At 40.5% G+C, this 15,101-nt stretch overlaps 4 protein-coding genes across 4 annotated transcripts; 1 reads left to right on the forward strand and 3 right to left on the reverse strand.

The window, feature by feature from the left end:
• Positions 1 to 200: 200 nt before the first annotated feature.
• On the reverse strand, positions 201 to 990 carry AOL_s00079g497 (uncharacterized protein; the record flags this gene model as incomplete). The annotated part of the gene is made up of 3 exons (XM_011124372.1): positions 201 to 730; positions 798 to 875; positions 936 to 990. 3 exons carry the CDS (start codon positions 988 to 990, stop codon positions 201 to 203), a joined length of 663 nt encoding a protein of 220 aa, XP_011122674.1.
• Positions 991 to 2,063: 1,073 nt separating this feature from the next.
• AOL_s00079g498 (uncharacterized protein) lies at positions 2,064 to 2,625 on the reverse strand (the record flags this gene model as incomplete). The annotated part of the gene is made up of 2 exons (XM_011124373.1): positions 2,064 to 2,409; positions 2,516 to 2,625. 2 exons carry the CDS (start codon positions 2,623 to 2,625, stop codon positions 2,064 to 2,066), a joined length of 456 nt encoding a protein of 151 aa, XP_011122675.1.
• Positions 2,626 to 4,520: 1,895 nt separating this feature from the next.
• AOL_s00079g499 (uncharacterized protein) lies at positions 4,521 to 5,261 on the reverse strand (the record flags this gene model as incomplete). The annotated part of the gene is made up of 3 exons (XM_011124374.1): positions 4,521 to 4,646; positions 4,697 to 4,979; positions 5,101 to 5,261. The coding sequence occupies 3 exons, from the start codon at positions 5,259 to 5,261 to the stop codon at positions 4,521 to 4,523; spliced, it is 570 nt and encodes a 189-aa protein (XP_011122676.1).
• Positions 5,262 to 11,457: 6,196 nt separating this feature from the next.
• AOL_s00079g500 (uncharacterized protein) lies at positions 11,458 to 12,696 on the forward strand (the record flags this gene model as incomplete). Its single annotated transcript, XM_011124375.1, has 1 exon — positions 11,458 to 12,696. The coding sequence occupies one exon, from the start codon at positions 11,458 to 11,460 to the stop codon at positions 12,694 to 12,696; it is 1,239 nt and encodes a 412-aa protein (XP_011122677.1).
• Positions 12,697 to 15,101: the final 2,405 nt, after the last annotated feature.

Here is a 15,101-nt window from a genome sequence, read left to right on the forward strand (position 1 = left end):
GGCACAGGTGTTGTAAACTTGCAACGTTAACGACTAGCTGAGTTTGACCTAAATAATTGCTCAGTTTCACAAAAAATGGCTTTAATATTTTCGAGTAGTCTTGAACCCAGGTGCTTGTGGAGGCTTTCGAGTAGCCCCGAATCCTGTTTTCGAGGGCGTATTTAGGCTGCCGAGGATGCATGCAAATGATGGCTCCGAAGTCAAACAGCAATGGCTTGTGCATCCCGGAGAGCGCGTTGGATTGCCTTCAAAGCCCCTCGTAGGGTTTCGGGAGATCTTGTCCCGGGCACAGTGTGGCCTTCATTATGAACATAGCCATGACGGAGGTGGGGGGTACAGAGCTGCTCCAGAACCCCACTCATTGATGGACCCAGCTCGTCATTCAGAGCCCAGACATGGGCTGTTGGTATACGTATTTGTGAAAGTTTGTAGTCTCGATCAAGCCGAATTGTCTGATTCTTATGCAAGGCTTCCCAACTCAGAGGCCCACCCCCGGCGAGAAACACTGCTAATTTGAACGGACTTTGCCAACCTTCTCTCTCTATTCCCCTACCTAGGAGGAGGGTGGAAGATAGAGCAGCACCATGTGAAAACCCCATTACGGCATCGAAAGGTCCTTCTTCTTCAATATATTCTTCCAACTGGAACAAGGCCTTCAGCATGCTTTCAGCGTCAAAAGGGTCGTAGTATGCGAAATATTCATCTTCGTCTGAAAAGAGATCTCCAAGCTCTAGTTTCTCTGATAATCAGCAGAGCCTCGTCGAGTTTTACGATCGATCAGGGAAACAAATTTGTACCTTTGGCTTTTGGCCATGGCACCGTGCCATCAACAAATTCATATTCGTGCTCTTCGCCAAGTTCTGCACGAATGGCCGCTGGGGATTTAAACAGTTTTGTTAGTGTCAATTGTTACGGTCTTTCTGTCCCCTCCTTACCCGTCTGCGTTTCAAGAACCTGGAATATTTTAAGTTGATAAGCCTCTAGTTCCATATTTAGATGTATGTATTCAAGACAATATTTACCTTGCTATTGGTCCCAAGCCCATGAAGGCATAGAAATCGCATTTTCGCCTGAGGTTTGGGGCTTTTGCTGGAAGGGTGTTGTGTTGTGTATATACACGCAGTTCGGCAAGGTTTGTGATTCCAGAGCTACAAAGGTGTTCTAAGATTACAATTAACAGCACGAAAGAGATACGGGATTTATTAGGTATTGCGGGACAAAAATCGTCTTATATTAATACCTAGTAATCATTGTCTCATTTGTTGGTATGGGATCTGGTGTACATTTTCTGTTTCGAAAGGTGCCTTTCCACCGGGTCAGCGTTGAGATGTCAGGTTAGCTTGGTTAGTTAGTCTGGGGAAAGGTGAGCCGAAAGTGTGTTTTGGGTTATTCAGGCCGAGATTTAGCTAAAAACAAAAAGCAAACAAATTACGGAGTACAGTATCTTCGGAGTCGGGATTTCTGAAGCTTAAACATTAATGCTTAGGTGGTTCGGAGTCGGATATTTTCTCAAGAATGCAAAAAATATATGCGTAGTAAAAATCAATGGGGTCAATAATATATTGGCGTCCCTGTGAAAGAGTGCTAGATGCGATCGCTCAGAACGTGGGTTTGCGGTGGGCGGGTGACTTTGGGAGCTAGGCGGTACCACGGTACCACACGGTGAGTATGAACGTATACGTCTGGATCGACTTTGAATTCTGGCAGCTCTGATCTAATATAATACTTCGACTACTTTCTACCACAGGTTCTCAAAAGTATATTCGAATGGGTTCTCGGTCGCCTATACAGCCCCCCAGTATTAAGAGCTTTAGATAGGCATTCATGTGCAAAGTATATGTATCTGAAAATCAGCCGCTATAGATCTATTCGTGCTTGTGTACAAATATGAGTTCAACTCTAAATTCCGACTACTTTAGGTAATTGGCCATATTTTTTCCCCTGCCGGTACTGGGACGGCCGCGCCATTTAAGATGATAGATGTATACGCGTAGAATCCTGTGTAATGGATAAGAGCACCTGCGCCTGCCTTCCCAAATAATGACTCAGCTTTGCTCCAAAGCTCAACTGATAATAGGCCTCTGTTCCACCAATGCTCGTGCGATTTGCCAGGATGCTTGTTCTTGCTGAGTCCCACCAGGAGGTTTACCATTCAGAATGTTTTCAATTTGGTGATCTTCAACCCCGACTTGCTTAGCAACGCGAGAGTGGCTGTATAACTCGTAATCTGCTTTGTAGTATTGTCCAACCGCCAGGATCGCGATCTCACGGCACCGCAAAGGAAATTCGACTATATTAGATAATGAACTGCCATTGGCGAAGTATCCAGACGCTATTGGTTTGGGAAGGTATAGAAATTGGGTAAATGGTCCAACAAGGGCTTCTGATTCCGGGTCTTGGATGGTAAATCTGATTTGAAGTAAAATATTTAGTAAGCTTTTCATTTTCTGCTTTGGTAGTAGAACAGGATTCAAAGATTTGGCTGAAAGGTGTCAAATTGCATTGTGTAGTTTACATTTGGTTGAAGTATTGTCCAATGGATTCAGCCAAAAAATCGTGTATCTCTTTCTGTGTCTCATTGAGAGCGTCGGCAGCAATAGGGGCGTATCGATTGGGCAATGCCATTTCGTTAACTTCCTTTGAAATGGTGATAGATCAATATCTATTTCTTTTATTCCCCACGGTCAGTTCTTGAAAATGGGCTATTATACTTGTATTAATAAGCATTCGTAGAGATCATGTATATATAGAGAAGCCAGGAAGAGAATAAGCTCCACAGTCAGCACGACGTGAGTGGTTGAGTAGTCCAATCATAGACCTAGTGCTAACCTCTCAAGATTTAACACTTACATGAGGACATACCTGATTATAGGCAACTAGTTGTCTCGTACCTAGACCTGGAAGCTAGCTAGTTATGTAAATAAGCTTGTATCGAAATTTTAGGCATAGCGCGACCTTCTAAGGGTCCGACAGCGCCGAAACGTCCGAAGGGGAGCCGCGATCCGGGTTATTTCCTCCGCTGCTTCGTATTACTGTCTGGAAATAGCTAAACTAGCTATTTCCTCCGACGGAGAGGCTATTACCTTCGACCCGAATAAGAAAGCGTACCCATTTAACGATAGAGAATGCCCCGTAATAATTTAACATAAAGTGCTGGGGTGCCCGTTTCTGTTGGGGTTAAACGCGCCTAGGAAAAGGGCGTGCGTACCGGCTTTTAGACTTTTAAATATTTGGCTTCGTAGAAGAGAGATGTAGTGAGCGTAGCTTTTGTAGAAGAGTAGCCCGTCGAGACTAAGCTACAGCCACTATTGATATGCGACTGGGACCTTACCCAAAGCTCACAAGACTGCGATGATGCTATTAGTACATTACTCAGCTACATATATGGTCTCTAAATTTATTGAGCCCGGCGTTGAATACTTTTGCACAGATTGCTGTTCTTTTTGGCCGCTTCATCAACGGCCTAGAATATGTGTGCAAATAAGTAGACTTCGTATGCACTTACATGTGCAAAGACTAACTAGTTAATGGCCGGTATTTGATGCCTTTGTGGGACTTTTTGGCCCACGAAAAAGTAAGTAGCCGGTCGGTATGCATAGGACGCTCGGACTCTTAGACAGGGACGTACATACTTACAGGTGCAGATTACCTGGAAACTAGTGTATCCGCTCTAGCCCCACAATACGGATCCGAAAAGAGGGTAGATAACCTGGCTTTGAACTTGTCATCGGGGCATACGAAGTTTCTGGTTCACACTGTCTCAATATTCATCATTTAAATGTTCGCTGGAGGCTAATTACGGAGCCATTTGTCGAAATTCCGAAGTTCTAGGATATGAAATACGACCTGACTAGATACCTAGATACAACTCTATTAGATACCTATATGGTATGAAGCTTATCTTAGCCTTTCCTTGCCTAGAATCACTATAGTTCTAGTTCTGACTATGTACTATCCATCAAAGCAGACATTTGATTCTTCTTATAGCGAGAAGCGTTTCAACTTCTGCTTCCTTGACTGCATCTGTAGTTATTTGAGCAATGTGTTCTGTCCTGGCGATTCCTTGTGTTATTTCCGCTGTTTTATCCAATTCTCCTGTCTGAAAACTGGTAAGAAATATTCCATCGCTTGGAGAACAATAATCGCCTGAAGTTTTGGAGATGCCTGCCAATCCAAACCTCCTCCGATGTGTACTGAGCTAGAAGCATGACATTTTGTTGTTGACGAGACGAGCTCGCCTTTATGAAAGATGCTCTGAACTTCGGACAAAATAGCCCGGTATATGTATGAAACCCTGAGTCTACAAGACAATACCAATAAAATCGAGGCCGAGTCGCGCAAACTCGGATCTTTTGGTTTTTCCATTTGCATTTTTTGTGCCTTACAGCTGGCCCGATCATTGCCGCTCCCAATCTGCAGATGATATTCCATAAGGGGGTCGACTGAATGCTCGCTGACCGAGTCTTCTTGAAGCTATTTTTGGGTTTCGAGAAGGTTTTGGGATAAAGCGAATGTCTCGCCTACGTTGAATCTGTCGGTTGCAGCTGCGAAGTTTTGAGCGCTACGATCTTGAGAGCCATGCTGGATGTAAAGCCTGACATGAAGCTCTGCCACCCTATCAATCCAGTTTCCTTTTGGTTGAGAACCTATTTTCATGGCCGGAGGTCACCGTGAATTCCCTGCCTGACAGGCCTACACTGGTTGGGTCATAATCGAAGAAATAAGGTGCCGTATAATTAGCGGTAGGAACGGTGTTCGTTGGACTAGTACCCAATTTTCGATATTCCAAGACTTCGCCATCGAATAAATCGGGGAAATTGGTGGTGGAAATCAATGTGCCTTCAGATTGTTTGGAAGTTTGATCTGATGTTGGTGCAAAACCAGTCTCCGGCGAGAGGTCGAGCCCATCCCAGGACAATGGGGCAAGTTCTGGTGATTCTAACAGGAAATTTGGGTTGATATAGTCATAGCTTGGGTTGCTATTTCTATCAGCAAAAAAATTGGTTTCGCCTGAGTTCCTGCTTGTCATATCCTAAAATATTTTTGTTAACATACGGTTTATTGGTTCACTCGGACTCAACGTTGTGCTCTCACACTCACCGACGCAGGGCTGAGGTGTAGTTTTCTCGTCTTATGGCATATAAGCCTAGCTGCTGTAGGTCGTTTGCTTTTCGGAGTGATGCAACATTTGACTTTTGCTTTTGAACATCGAGCGCATGGTCCACTCGCACTTTCTCGTTTGCAGGACAATTTATGTCCATGACAACGGTCGCAGGCGTGTCTGTTCTTTTGGATTGTCAGCATTGCTGTTCAAACGTCCCCGTAGGCTACCGAAGATCGAGAGTCTTGAAATGTTTTGACCTGGTGGCCGGTACCCGAAATTATAACGCACTAATGGTATCCATGAAGTGGCTGGAAGCTTTGATCGTCTGAACAACAAGTATAGATTAGTGATATTAGTAAGATACAAAAAAGGAATCCCAAAACGGAATCCCTTAATACGTGTTCGTGTCGAGGGTCTTGCTAACCGGGATATTGTATTCTCCGGATATCCTAATTAGGGTCGTACGCCCGATTTGATCTCGATGTGAGTTCTAGCTCACAAATATTATCTCGTACCAAAGCTGCCGAACCTCGCCTAGGGATAGAGTTAGTTCGAAAATAGCGGTTGGGTATATACTTTAATATTGAATTCCGTTTCCATAAAAAGGCGGAAGTAATAGCGATGTGGGGACTGCAGCTTGTGTTCAAGAGCGAAATGTGGATACCTTTGTTGGCTAGTAGACGAATTAAATCTTTTCTTTCAATTGACCCAAACGAAGCTAGCTGAATCGTGGGCGAACCTAACCGCAAGACCTAAGGATTACTATAGCTTATTAAGTATGTGTATGCAGGATCGTAGTAGGGTATAAAATTGCGAAAGTATTAGCTATAGTATCATGAACCCGTCAACACAGTCTACTTGGCTGTTTTTCGGGACGAACCGAGCTATAAGATATCAGCGCTGGGGCCCTAAATATCAGGGGGATAGGCTGATGGGTAATGGGGTATACCAGGTGCGAGCCCTATACGGACCTCCCAGAGCCCGGAAGGGTCGAATCACTGTCGTATTTTCTTTAAATTTCAGTAACAAATCATAAAGGCCTGTTGACAAAATCCCAAGCTTAAGGAATAATCGAGTAAAATGCTGTATGTTGAATGCTCATCAAAGAAACGTTAAACGGACAAAATAGCTCCAAACATTTACCTGACCAAAATAAGCTATTTATGGGTCAACATGGTGGTTGAAATCATTTTTGACAAACTATGTACTGAGGTTTTAGAGCAAAAAGTGTTTCAGGTTTTTTCGATGTTTTGACTATACGGTCCAATCAATTCAAAGCAGAATTGCAACTTATGGTACTGCAGAATTGCCTGAAGTTTAATTCTTTTACAAAGGATATAATGAGTTCCATTTTCGGCGGGTAGGGTGGGAAACAGAAATATTTGGAAGGCTAGGAGTATGGGTGGGCAGACAAACAACACAAGCTTTGTTGCATGTGCAGGGAAACACTTACAGTCGAAATACTTTAAAGCATACTAAATACTAGAAGGCCGCGCATGCGCAGAGCATTTAAAGCCGACTGACTATACTCGCTCAGCGCAGTAATATAATAATATAACTTATTATATACTACCAGTAATCATGAAACTGATCTATCCTGATCTAACCTCGAATTATATCACGTGAAAACAACGTATTTTTGTGCCATGCCCCTTCAAAGCGAAATCTTCTTCCTCGCTCGGATGTTCCTTAGGGATCCCTGCTGTAAATAGCCAGGCAAAATAACTGAGCCTCACAGTAATCACAATTAGAAGAATATGAACAGTAACATATTAGCATAGATTGTGTGATCGCAGGCTAGCAACTTAAAAATAAGTTTGGTGCACCGGTGGTAGATGTTGGACACATAAACATGCCTATTTCACCATGAAATCGGATTGATCCAGCGTTAGGCTTTGTGTCGGGATTAGTTGGAATATATATATATATACTCAAAGCATTTATCCATCAGTATTTTCTAAAGCCCTCGCCGCTGGGATAATTAGGCCATAGTGAACGAGGTACAGGGTGGTCCTATCGTGGGCTTAGTTATTCCTGGATCTGAGTATCAGTTGCGTATGACAATGCCGAGTGCTGGAGTTAGCTCCGGGGATATAAGGTTAACATGATGTTCCTAATATTTCGCGAAGTGCAATAGTCTCTAATTTCTTATTAATGTTTTTTTGTCATATAGATTTGGCATTATTTTGGCGGATTTTGGGCGAAAACTCATTTGTTGGGTTTTGTCATGTTGGCAGGTCTGCAGGGAGCCACACCGCTAGCGGATAATTGGTGCCGCCTTTGTAGGTATGATATTATAACCTAGGCTTGACTTGGTGAAACCCACTTTAATTGGGAGGAGTACTGTTTGTGTATATGAAAATGCATATTGTTGCTTATGTAATTACTCCCTCGTCCTAAGATGTAGGGGGCCCTGGTATCAGCCGGTGTCATCCTTGGGCAATCTCGCTCAGTAAGGCTGGCCCTCAGCCTTAAGCCTTGCCACCTCATGATTGCACGTACGTAGTCCCTATTATCCAGCAATAATGTTTCTGCGACTTGAGCAAACCAGGGACGCGTGGCTTGAATGATGCCAATTTGGAAATAAGTATATTGCAAAAAAGTCATTGCAGAGTGAACATCTGTGGTGGTAGGTTGCAACTTAGAGGCAGAAATTTCCAGCACTATATGTGAATACATAAGTGTTTATAGCATCTGGCAATTTATTTGTTCAATGTTCCGAAACACCAACCCAAAAAGTTCTTGATTTGCTTATTAGCGATACCAAACCAGACTTTTAAAATAACATTGCGGACTAGAAGGAACGTTGTGGTCCCAATTAAAGCAGCTGGACCAGTATAGTAACAGGAACAGCAAGGGCCCTTCGTTCCACCAGCCTACTCACAAATACAATATAGATTAGAGCAACAATACCAACTTTAGCCCCTATGATAACCCATTATACAAAAAGTATCTCTCCGATTGCAAAACTATGATACCATGCTGGCATTTTGCGTTCGTAGAACGACATACGATAAACCCGGCGGCACAAGCACGAAACATCTTCCGAAAGTAGTTAGCTTGCGTAAAACTCCTTCTCTAAATTATATACACATGTTAGCACCCAAATCGGGTACGCAACTTATGAAAAAACTACTATATACTCCAGAAATGGGTACAAGGACACAGACAGTTTATAATACTTTACAGTTGATAGGTACCGATACACTAACTTCTCTACTTATTTATGAATGAACTATTACCATTAGATATGTATGAAATCAGAAACAGAAGCTAATTTGAGTATCATTGTCAATAGTATCAACAAAACGATACTTGTCACTACTAACGTAGTAAAGGTAATTCAAAATCTGAGTTCTAGTCCTATCAATTCCTTGCGCACTATAACCAAAAAGACGACTACGGTACCTACGAATACCCAACATCACCCCTATTGCGTAGTCCCTGGGCAAGAAAGATTAAATTTTCGACTAATCATTGGCCTAAATTATGATTTCTAGATGTAGAACAGAAAAAGATCCCACACCATAAGCATCGGCAACACTATCTACAATCCGGATGCTTCAGCGCGTTCCCCTCCCGCTGCTTACAGATTATCGTATCATCGACAACGACAATTGCGATAATTGACTCTCCATAGGTAGGTAGGACCATGTCGAGCACGTGGATAATATTGGAGGGATCGAGTGGTTCCAGAGTTTAAGCTTTGGAGTATTCATTTACCCGGAAGCGATCATTTCGATATGTTCATGGCGGCAACTGTTCCTGGCGGCATATGAGGGTCGAAGCTATAGAGGCCTAAGACGTCAGCCGCGACCATGTGGGTAATTTGGCTAATGGATTGTAAAATTGGGAGCTTCAGTGAAACCAATTTTCGCTTTGAGAGTTCGCGATCCTTATGGTTTGAGAGGGCTTCTTTTCAGCAGTTTTGCGGTTATCACCCGAATCAGTCGCTCGGATGCCAGTAGCAGCTTTTACACCAGTCACAATCTTTTAGCACCTAGAAAATATCTCAGAAATATCAACTAATTTTATTCCAACAACAGCTCAAACAATCCTTTTAGACTTGGCCCCAATTAAAGGTCGTATAATGCTATACTCTTTGCAAATTTACAAATTAGGTAGGCTACATATCAGCATTAATAATAGTGAAGAGGGTCAGCTCATACATTGTCATAAAATCTCGCGGAGGCTAAGACATCAAAACACCTTATATCGAATAACCTTATTAATATATTGGCTTTATTCTACGCAATCAAGATTAGAAAATTAGGCTACGAAGTAACCATAGAAAAGATTCCATACTATATAGTTTAAGCTTACTAGCAGTAGGGATAAAGAGGTATTATATTTATAACTTAAAGATATAAAGCTTTCTTATATACCAGAGTCGTGAACAGCACTCCTTGGACTTGATTATGTAACTGCCGGCCAAATCTAGAAATAGGGTACGGGTACATATCTCTGAAAACTACATCCAGAACTTGATATTTTCCGCAACCCTATTTCAGATTAATGGATACGAGAAACCATAACGAACCATTCCTGAACCGCGCAAAAATAAGCTTGAGAGTAAACGAACTCCTGCTTGTCGCTTTAGCTCCGCAGATTCAATAATGTAATTTAGATAAATTTACAACCATATTTTCTATTATACGCACTATTTGGTTATGGGGAAATTAAAAACGAAAAGGCGCTAGCATCGATTGCCACATTTTTATTGATTGGGCTATTATCACGGATTTGGGTGCCGTTTGGGCTGGAATTGCGTTTTGGAGAAGCTTTCTTGCCAACACATTGTACAGTTGTACAGTGGGGATTGATCCGGTTGTGCACAGAGAGAAAAGGATAGTCGCAAAATTAGCGTCTCTTTTTCTTAATCAAAGTTCGAGATTCTAATTTAGAGTTTGGTGAAATGGCTTTTGAAGTCGTACTTTGTTCTTCGGTTGCTAGCGAAAAAGAAAATAAAGGCCAGATCTGGACAGCACGATGCACGCGCATGCGCATGAGCAGGGGTTTTGAGTCACCAGATGGGATAAAATGTTAACGCTGGGAGCCGTAGTCTCTGAACTATTGTTTCATCTGATGTCCGTTGAGTAAAGTTTATCTTTTCTTTCTTCCATTCGGAAGTTGCTAGCTTTATTAGGTGCACGGGTCCTTTCGTTCAGAACTAAGGTCGAAATTATAACGAAAATCAAATTAAAGAATTAATTTGAACATTCTGTAACATATTTTATCGAAGATAGGATTAATTGCGATTTCATTGAAAAATAAAATTAGTCGCAAAAAAAACGAAGAAACATTTTTGACAATATTTCGTTGAAAATAACCGTATAGATAGATCGAGAAGATGACGTGTAGCCTGGGAGATCTGTGCTGCTAGATCGCATTAATATTAAGACACCTTCGATGATCCGTCGGCTAGTTAGACCGAACACCATAAGCGAACAAATTCGAACTAAGACAAAATAGAAGCGTAAAGCCCGCTAGAGTACAAAAGAACCTTCATAGTGTTCACTCTAAACCACTTCAGTCTTGCGACTCCCAGACTAAGCTGGTCTGACATTCGTGGTACCAATGCGGAGTACACCACGCCTAACTAACCCAGCGCTCCCGACCCGACCTTCTACCCTATTTTAAAATTGCTACAACGGTATAAAAAATGGCCGTGTAGCTAAGAAACCCTTCCGTTACCCGGTAAGGTTTCGGGTGCATGCATATATGCAAGCTAGGTACCGATGTATTTGGTTCAAGCCCAGGAGGGCTATAATAACCGTTCTTATATCCATACGTAAGATTCGAATTCCGAAGTAAACACCTAGAAACCTTTGGGTTAACAAGTATATCAATAGTTTATATCGGTGTTGAATCGAAACGAATTTCAGAGGAAGGATCGAAATAGGTCTTTGGATCCAGAGCATAAACTTGGCGTCCACATCGGCGGGCCACCCCGCCATTTGTATGGTTATACCCCCGAAAATACACAACTGGAACCTAAAACAATGGGTAAATGACGATGTAGAATCATAACCTTTTCTGGAAACATTTTTTGAAATCGGCTACATGATACTGAACATAGACACTGGGAACGGGTTTCCTATTCGCGCTATATATCACATAGGAGCTCCTGCTATTGTTCTTTCCGACACTTCAATCATGGTTTGTGAGACCCTGCTATATAAGATATCGTGATATTCCTCCTTCTCCAGCCTTCTTCAACCAACCGTTAACCAGCAGCGGCATTCGGGCTTGGTCACTCATTTCTTCCGTTGGCGCAATATTCGTCAGGTCGTACCTGCCATTCATTCTTTTTTACCGGATATTTCATACAGTATCCATTCCATTCCTTCAAAATGCATTTCAAAATATCTGCAGCATCAGCTGTTGCGATCCTTGCGTCGATCCATGAGGCATCCGCTCATTGCAGAATCATCCGTGCTATCGGAAACGCCGGGGGTGACGGTCGTGGACTTCTATCTCGATGGAATTCCAATGGTCAAGGTAACGATATTACCGGCTGGGCGAGTGAGAACCAGTGCACCATCTTCAGTGACCCCCCAATCCAAAACTGGCCAGCCCACCGGTCCTATTTCGGGCAGCACTGTGGTGTCACTCTCGAAACCGTCGATTTGTACTGGAGAGATCTTCACGGCAAAATCCCAGGAGACTGGTGGGCTCGCAAAACTCCTCTAGGGCAAAATTCAGAACGTCGTGCCTACGTTCAAACATGGTGGGAGACTCAAAAACAGGCCAATGATGGCTCTATGGCCAAGGTATCTCTCAAACAAAACACCGAACACGGGCAAATTACCATCTGGATACTTCAAGTGAATGCCGATGGTGCAGGCCCTTTCAGAGTCAATATTGATCCCAACGGTGACGGAAACTATCCCTGGGGTTTCAGAGATAGGAGCGAGTTCACTGAAATGGGGTTTGACGGCCCAGAGTCTGTCCGATACGATACCGTCGGTCAACTCCATGTCATCAAATGGAACGTACCAAAGCAATTGAAGTGTTACGGGAAATCCGGAAACCTCAATAATGTTTGCATTATCCGTATTGAAAATATGGCGAAAAACGGCCCATTTGGAGGGTGTCTTCCTATTCAAATCGTCGACCAGGCACCCGATGCACCACCGCCAGCTCCTGCCCCAGAGCCGGACAAGCCCGCTCCCCCACCACCCAAACCGCACGTATATGTTATCGACCAGCCGGTCGTCGAGTTAAAATATGCAGACCCTCCAAGCGTCAACTATGGTAATAGTGCCTACTACAAGCGTAGCCTAGTTACTGGAGAGATGCTTGAGAAGCGTACTACCAACGAGTCAGGAGAGGATAATGAGAAAGCCGTCCCAGCCCTTGATGGAGCAGCTCTTGACCGCGCTCTTTCAGGTGTTAGAAAGGAAGAAAAGAAACATGCTAGCGAGATTGGTTCAACCCACCAGCACCTCATAAAACAGGAGAAGAAGTTGAAGATTGCAAAGAAGATAACTCAGAAGAAAACTAAGGAGAGAAGAATGAAGAGGAGGAGCGTTTTGAGTAAAAAGGCTCAACTAGCTGAGGCTAGAATGGATAGCGAGACTGCGATCTAGGTGCCCCCAAAAGCTCTAGATATCCAGGCAGCAGATCTAACTATTATTTTCAACCCCGTTTACTATCATATCGAGGTTTCGTCTAACAAAAATATTAACGAATTTTATTAAATTTACTATCATATCAAAATCTTTTTCCTATTAAAACGAAATTCTTGATTAAATTAAAAAAAGTAAACCTTAATTAAAATTCTTAAATATGTGTTAGCAGTCATGGTTCGGGAGTATTTAAAGAAATCGATAGCCAGAAAAATACAACAAAGACAACACATTGCAAGTGATAGGATTTCGTGATCAAAAAGTGATTAATTATTAATTGTAAGTGCTAATGTAATAGGTGTACAGCCGGGTTCTTCCATGTCTTACTATAAGTAGAAGGTATAATGTGTTAAAATCTAGAATAATTAATCATCAATTATATAGATATAAACCTACATCAGGAAAAAAATATATTACTATAATACTATTAGTATCACGACCCAGCCATATTGACTAACCCTACGGGGTATGAGTTGGCCGAATAGGACACCTATTCGATTCAATGCTATATAAACGAGTTGTGGTCTTGGTATAAAAAAGGATATTGATTTGGGTTATTGATTTAACTTGTTTAAATTTTTTAAAACAATAATTTTTAATATTAATATTACACCTGTCCTAGGATTCCTTGGTAAGGTTTCCTAAAACAGCTTAGCACTCTGCTATGTTTCTTAACTCTAGCCGTTATTCCAGGTGGGAAAACGGCGTATTTCCAGCCATTTAAAGGAAAAAATAAAAATAAAAGGCGATAAACACTCTAAAAGTTTTAAAAATATTTAGCATCATTTTAATAAAGATTAGTATAAAAATTATAATATTTGCCAATAAGCTTATTGGTTGAAAATAAAAAACTATATATTTAAATTAAAAAGAAAAAAATTAAATATTATAATAAAAATATTTCGAAAAATATATTGTCCCATAATATGAAAATTTGGTGATCTAATGTTTCCCTACGGGGTATGAGTTAATCGGATGGGACACTCATCCGTACCAAATGCATATAAGCGAGGTGTGGTCTTGGCATAAAAAAGGACACTAATCCGAACCACTGATCCGTATCGCTTAATTTACTTAAAGTAGTAATTCAAAACCCCGAAACCCTAAATTCAAGGATACATACAAAATCTATATAAACTCTTCTTCATCTTCTTTTTATAAATTCCAATCCATTCTTCAATTTATTCTTGATAAAATAACAACTTTAACTTTTCAACCAATTATTACAACCAACAAATTTCTATATATATCACAATAAAAGGTTTTATTTTGTATTAATCATCAACAAATTTATACTTCGATTAATATCGGTAAACATTATAATCAATATTACAAAGATTCTGTTCCATCAAAAACTCGAAAAATTCTCAAAGAATTCTTATAAAAAAATAATTCTTCTGATATTTTTATTCTTCCCGAATTATTTAATAAAAAAAAATCATTATCGTTTTAATTATATTTTAAAATAATTATTGAATATGTTTGTTATCATTGTTCTTATAAAGGTCATTATTCCAATGCTATGAAAAAATATCTCCATCAAAATTATAATTTTCAATAAAATACATACACACTATATATTCTTAAAAATGATTGTGATATTTATCAAGTTCAAACTACCTATACTCAAGATTCTTCTCCAATTTAATGGCGTATCAATCAATCTATCAACCAACCTGTCAACTAATCTGTTAACCAACCTACCAACTAACCTGCCAACTAACCTGCTAATTAACCTACCAACCAATTTGCCAACTAACTTGATCAAGAATTTAAACAAAGTTGGCTTGATTTAGCTAATGATTTATTAAATATAAGTTATATTGAATGTTAATAGTTAATAATTCAAGATTAATCTGTTGAAATTAGTTTTTGGAACAATAGAATTGATTACTTTGCACATGCTGATGGTTTAAATCAATTGGAAATAATTACAATTCTTAAATCTCCTACTATTGATAACGATTTTAATAATAACGAACTTATATTATCTCAATTTTGTAATTTAAGTCGTATATGTATGGAAAGAATCAAACAATCGATTGCTTATGGTGAATTGGTAAAATAAAAATTTCGAGCTTTTAATAATCATACTTTTCGTTTATTGGTTAGTGCTGAACCAGGCAAATTAAGTTTAAAACTGTTAAGATGTATTTAACCCAAAACCGCTAAAGATTACTTTGATATTTGGAATTAATTCTTATGTTATGTCTATTGAACTAGATATGGTTTTCTTTTTACTAATCGTATTGAACCTTTGTTTCAACTAAATTCTGATCAAATCGATATAATTAATCAGCTTGGTGCAGAATTAAATTTACCTTTATACGATGGTGATTTGGATGACCTTGAAAAATTCTTAAACA

Source organism: Orbilia oligospora (assembly GCF_000225545.1).
Source record: "Orbilia oligospora ATCC 24927 unplaced genomic scaffold scaffold00079, whole genome shotgun sequence".
NCBI classification, from domain to species: Eukaryota; Fungi; Ascomycota; class Orbiliomycetes; order Orbiliales; family Orbiliaceae; genus Orbilia; species Orbilia oligospora.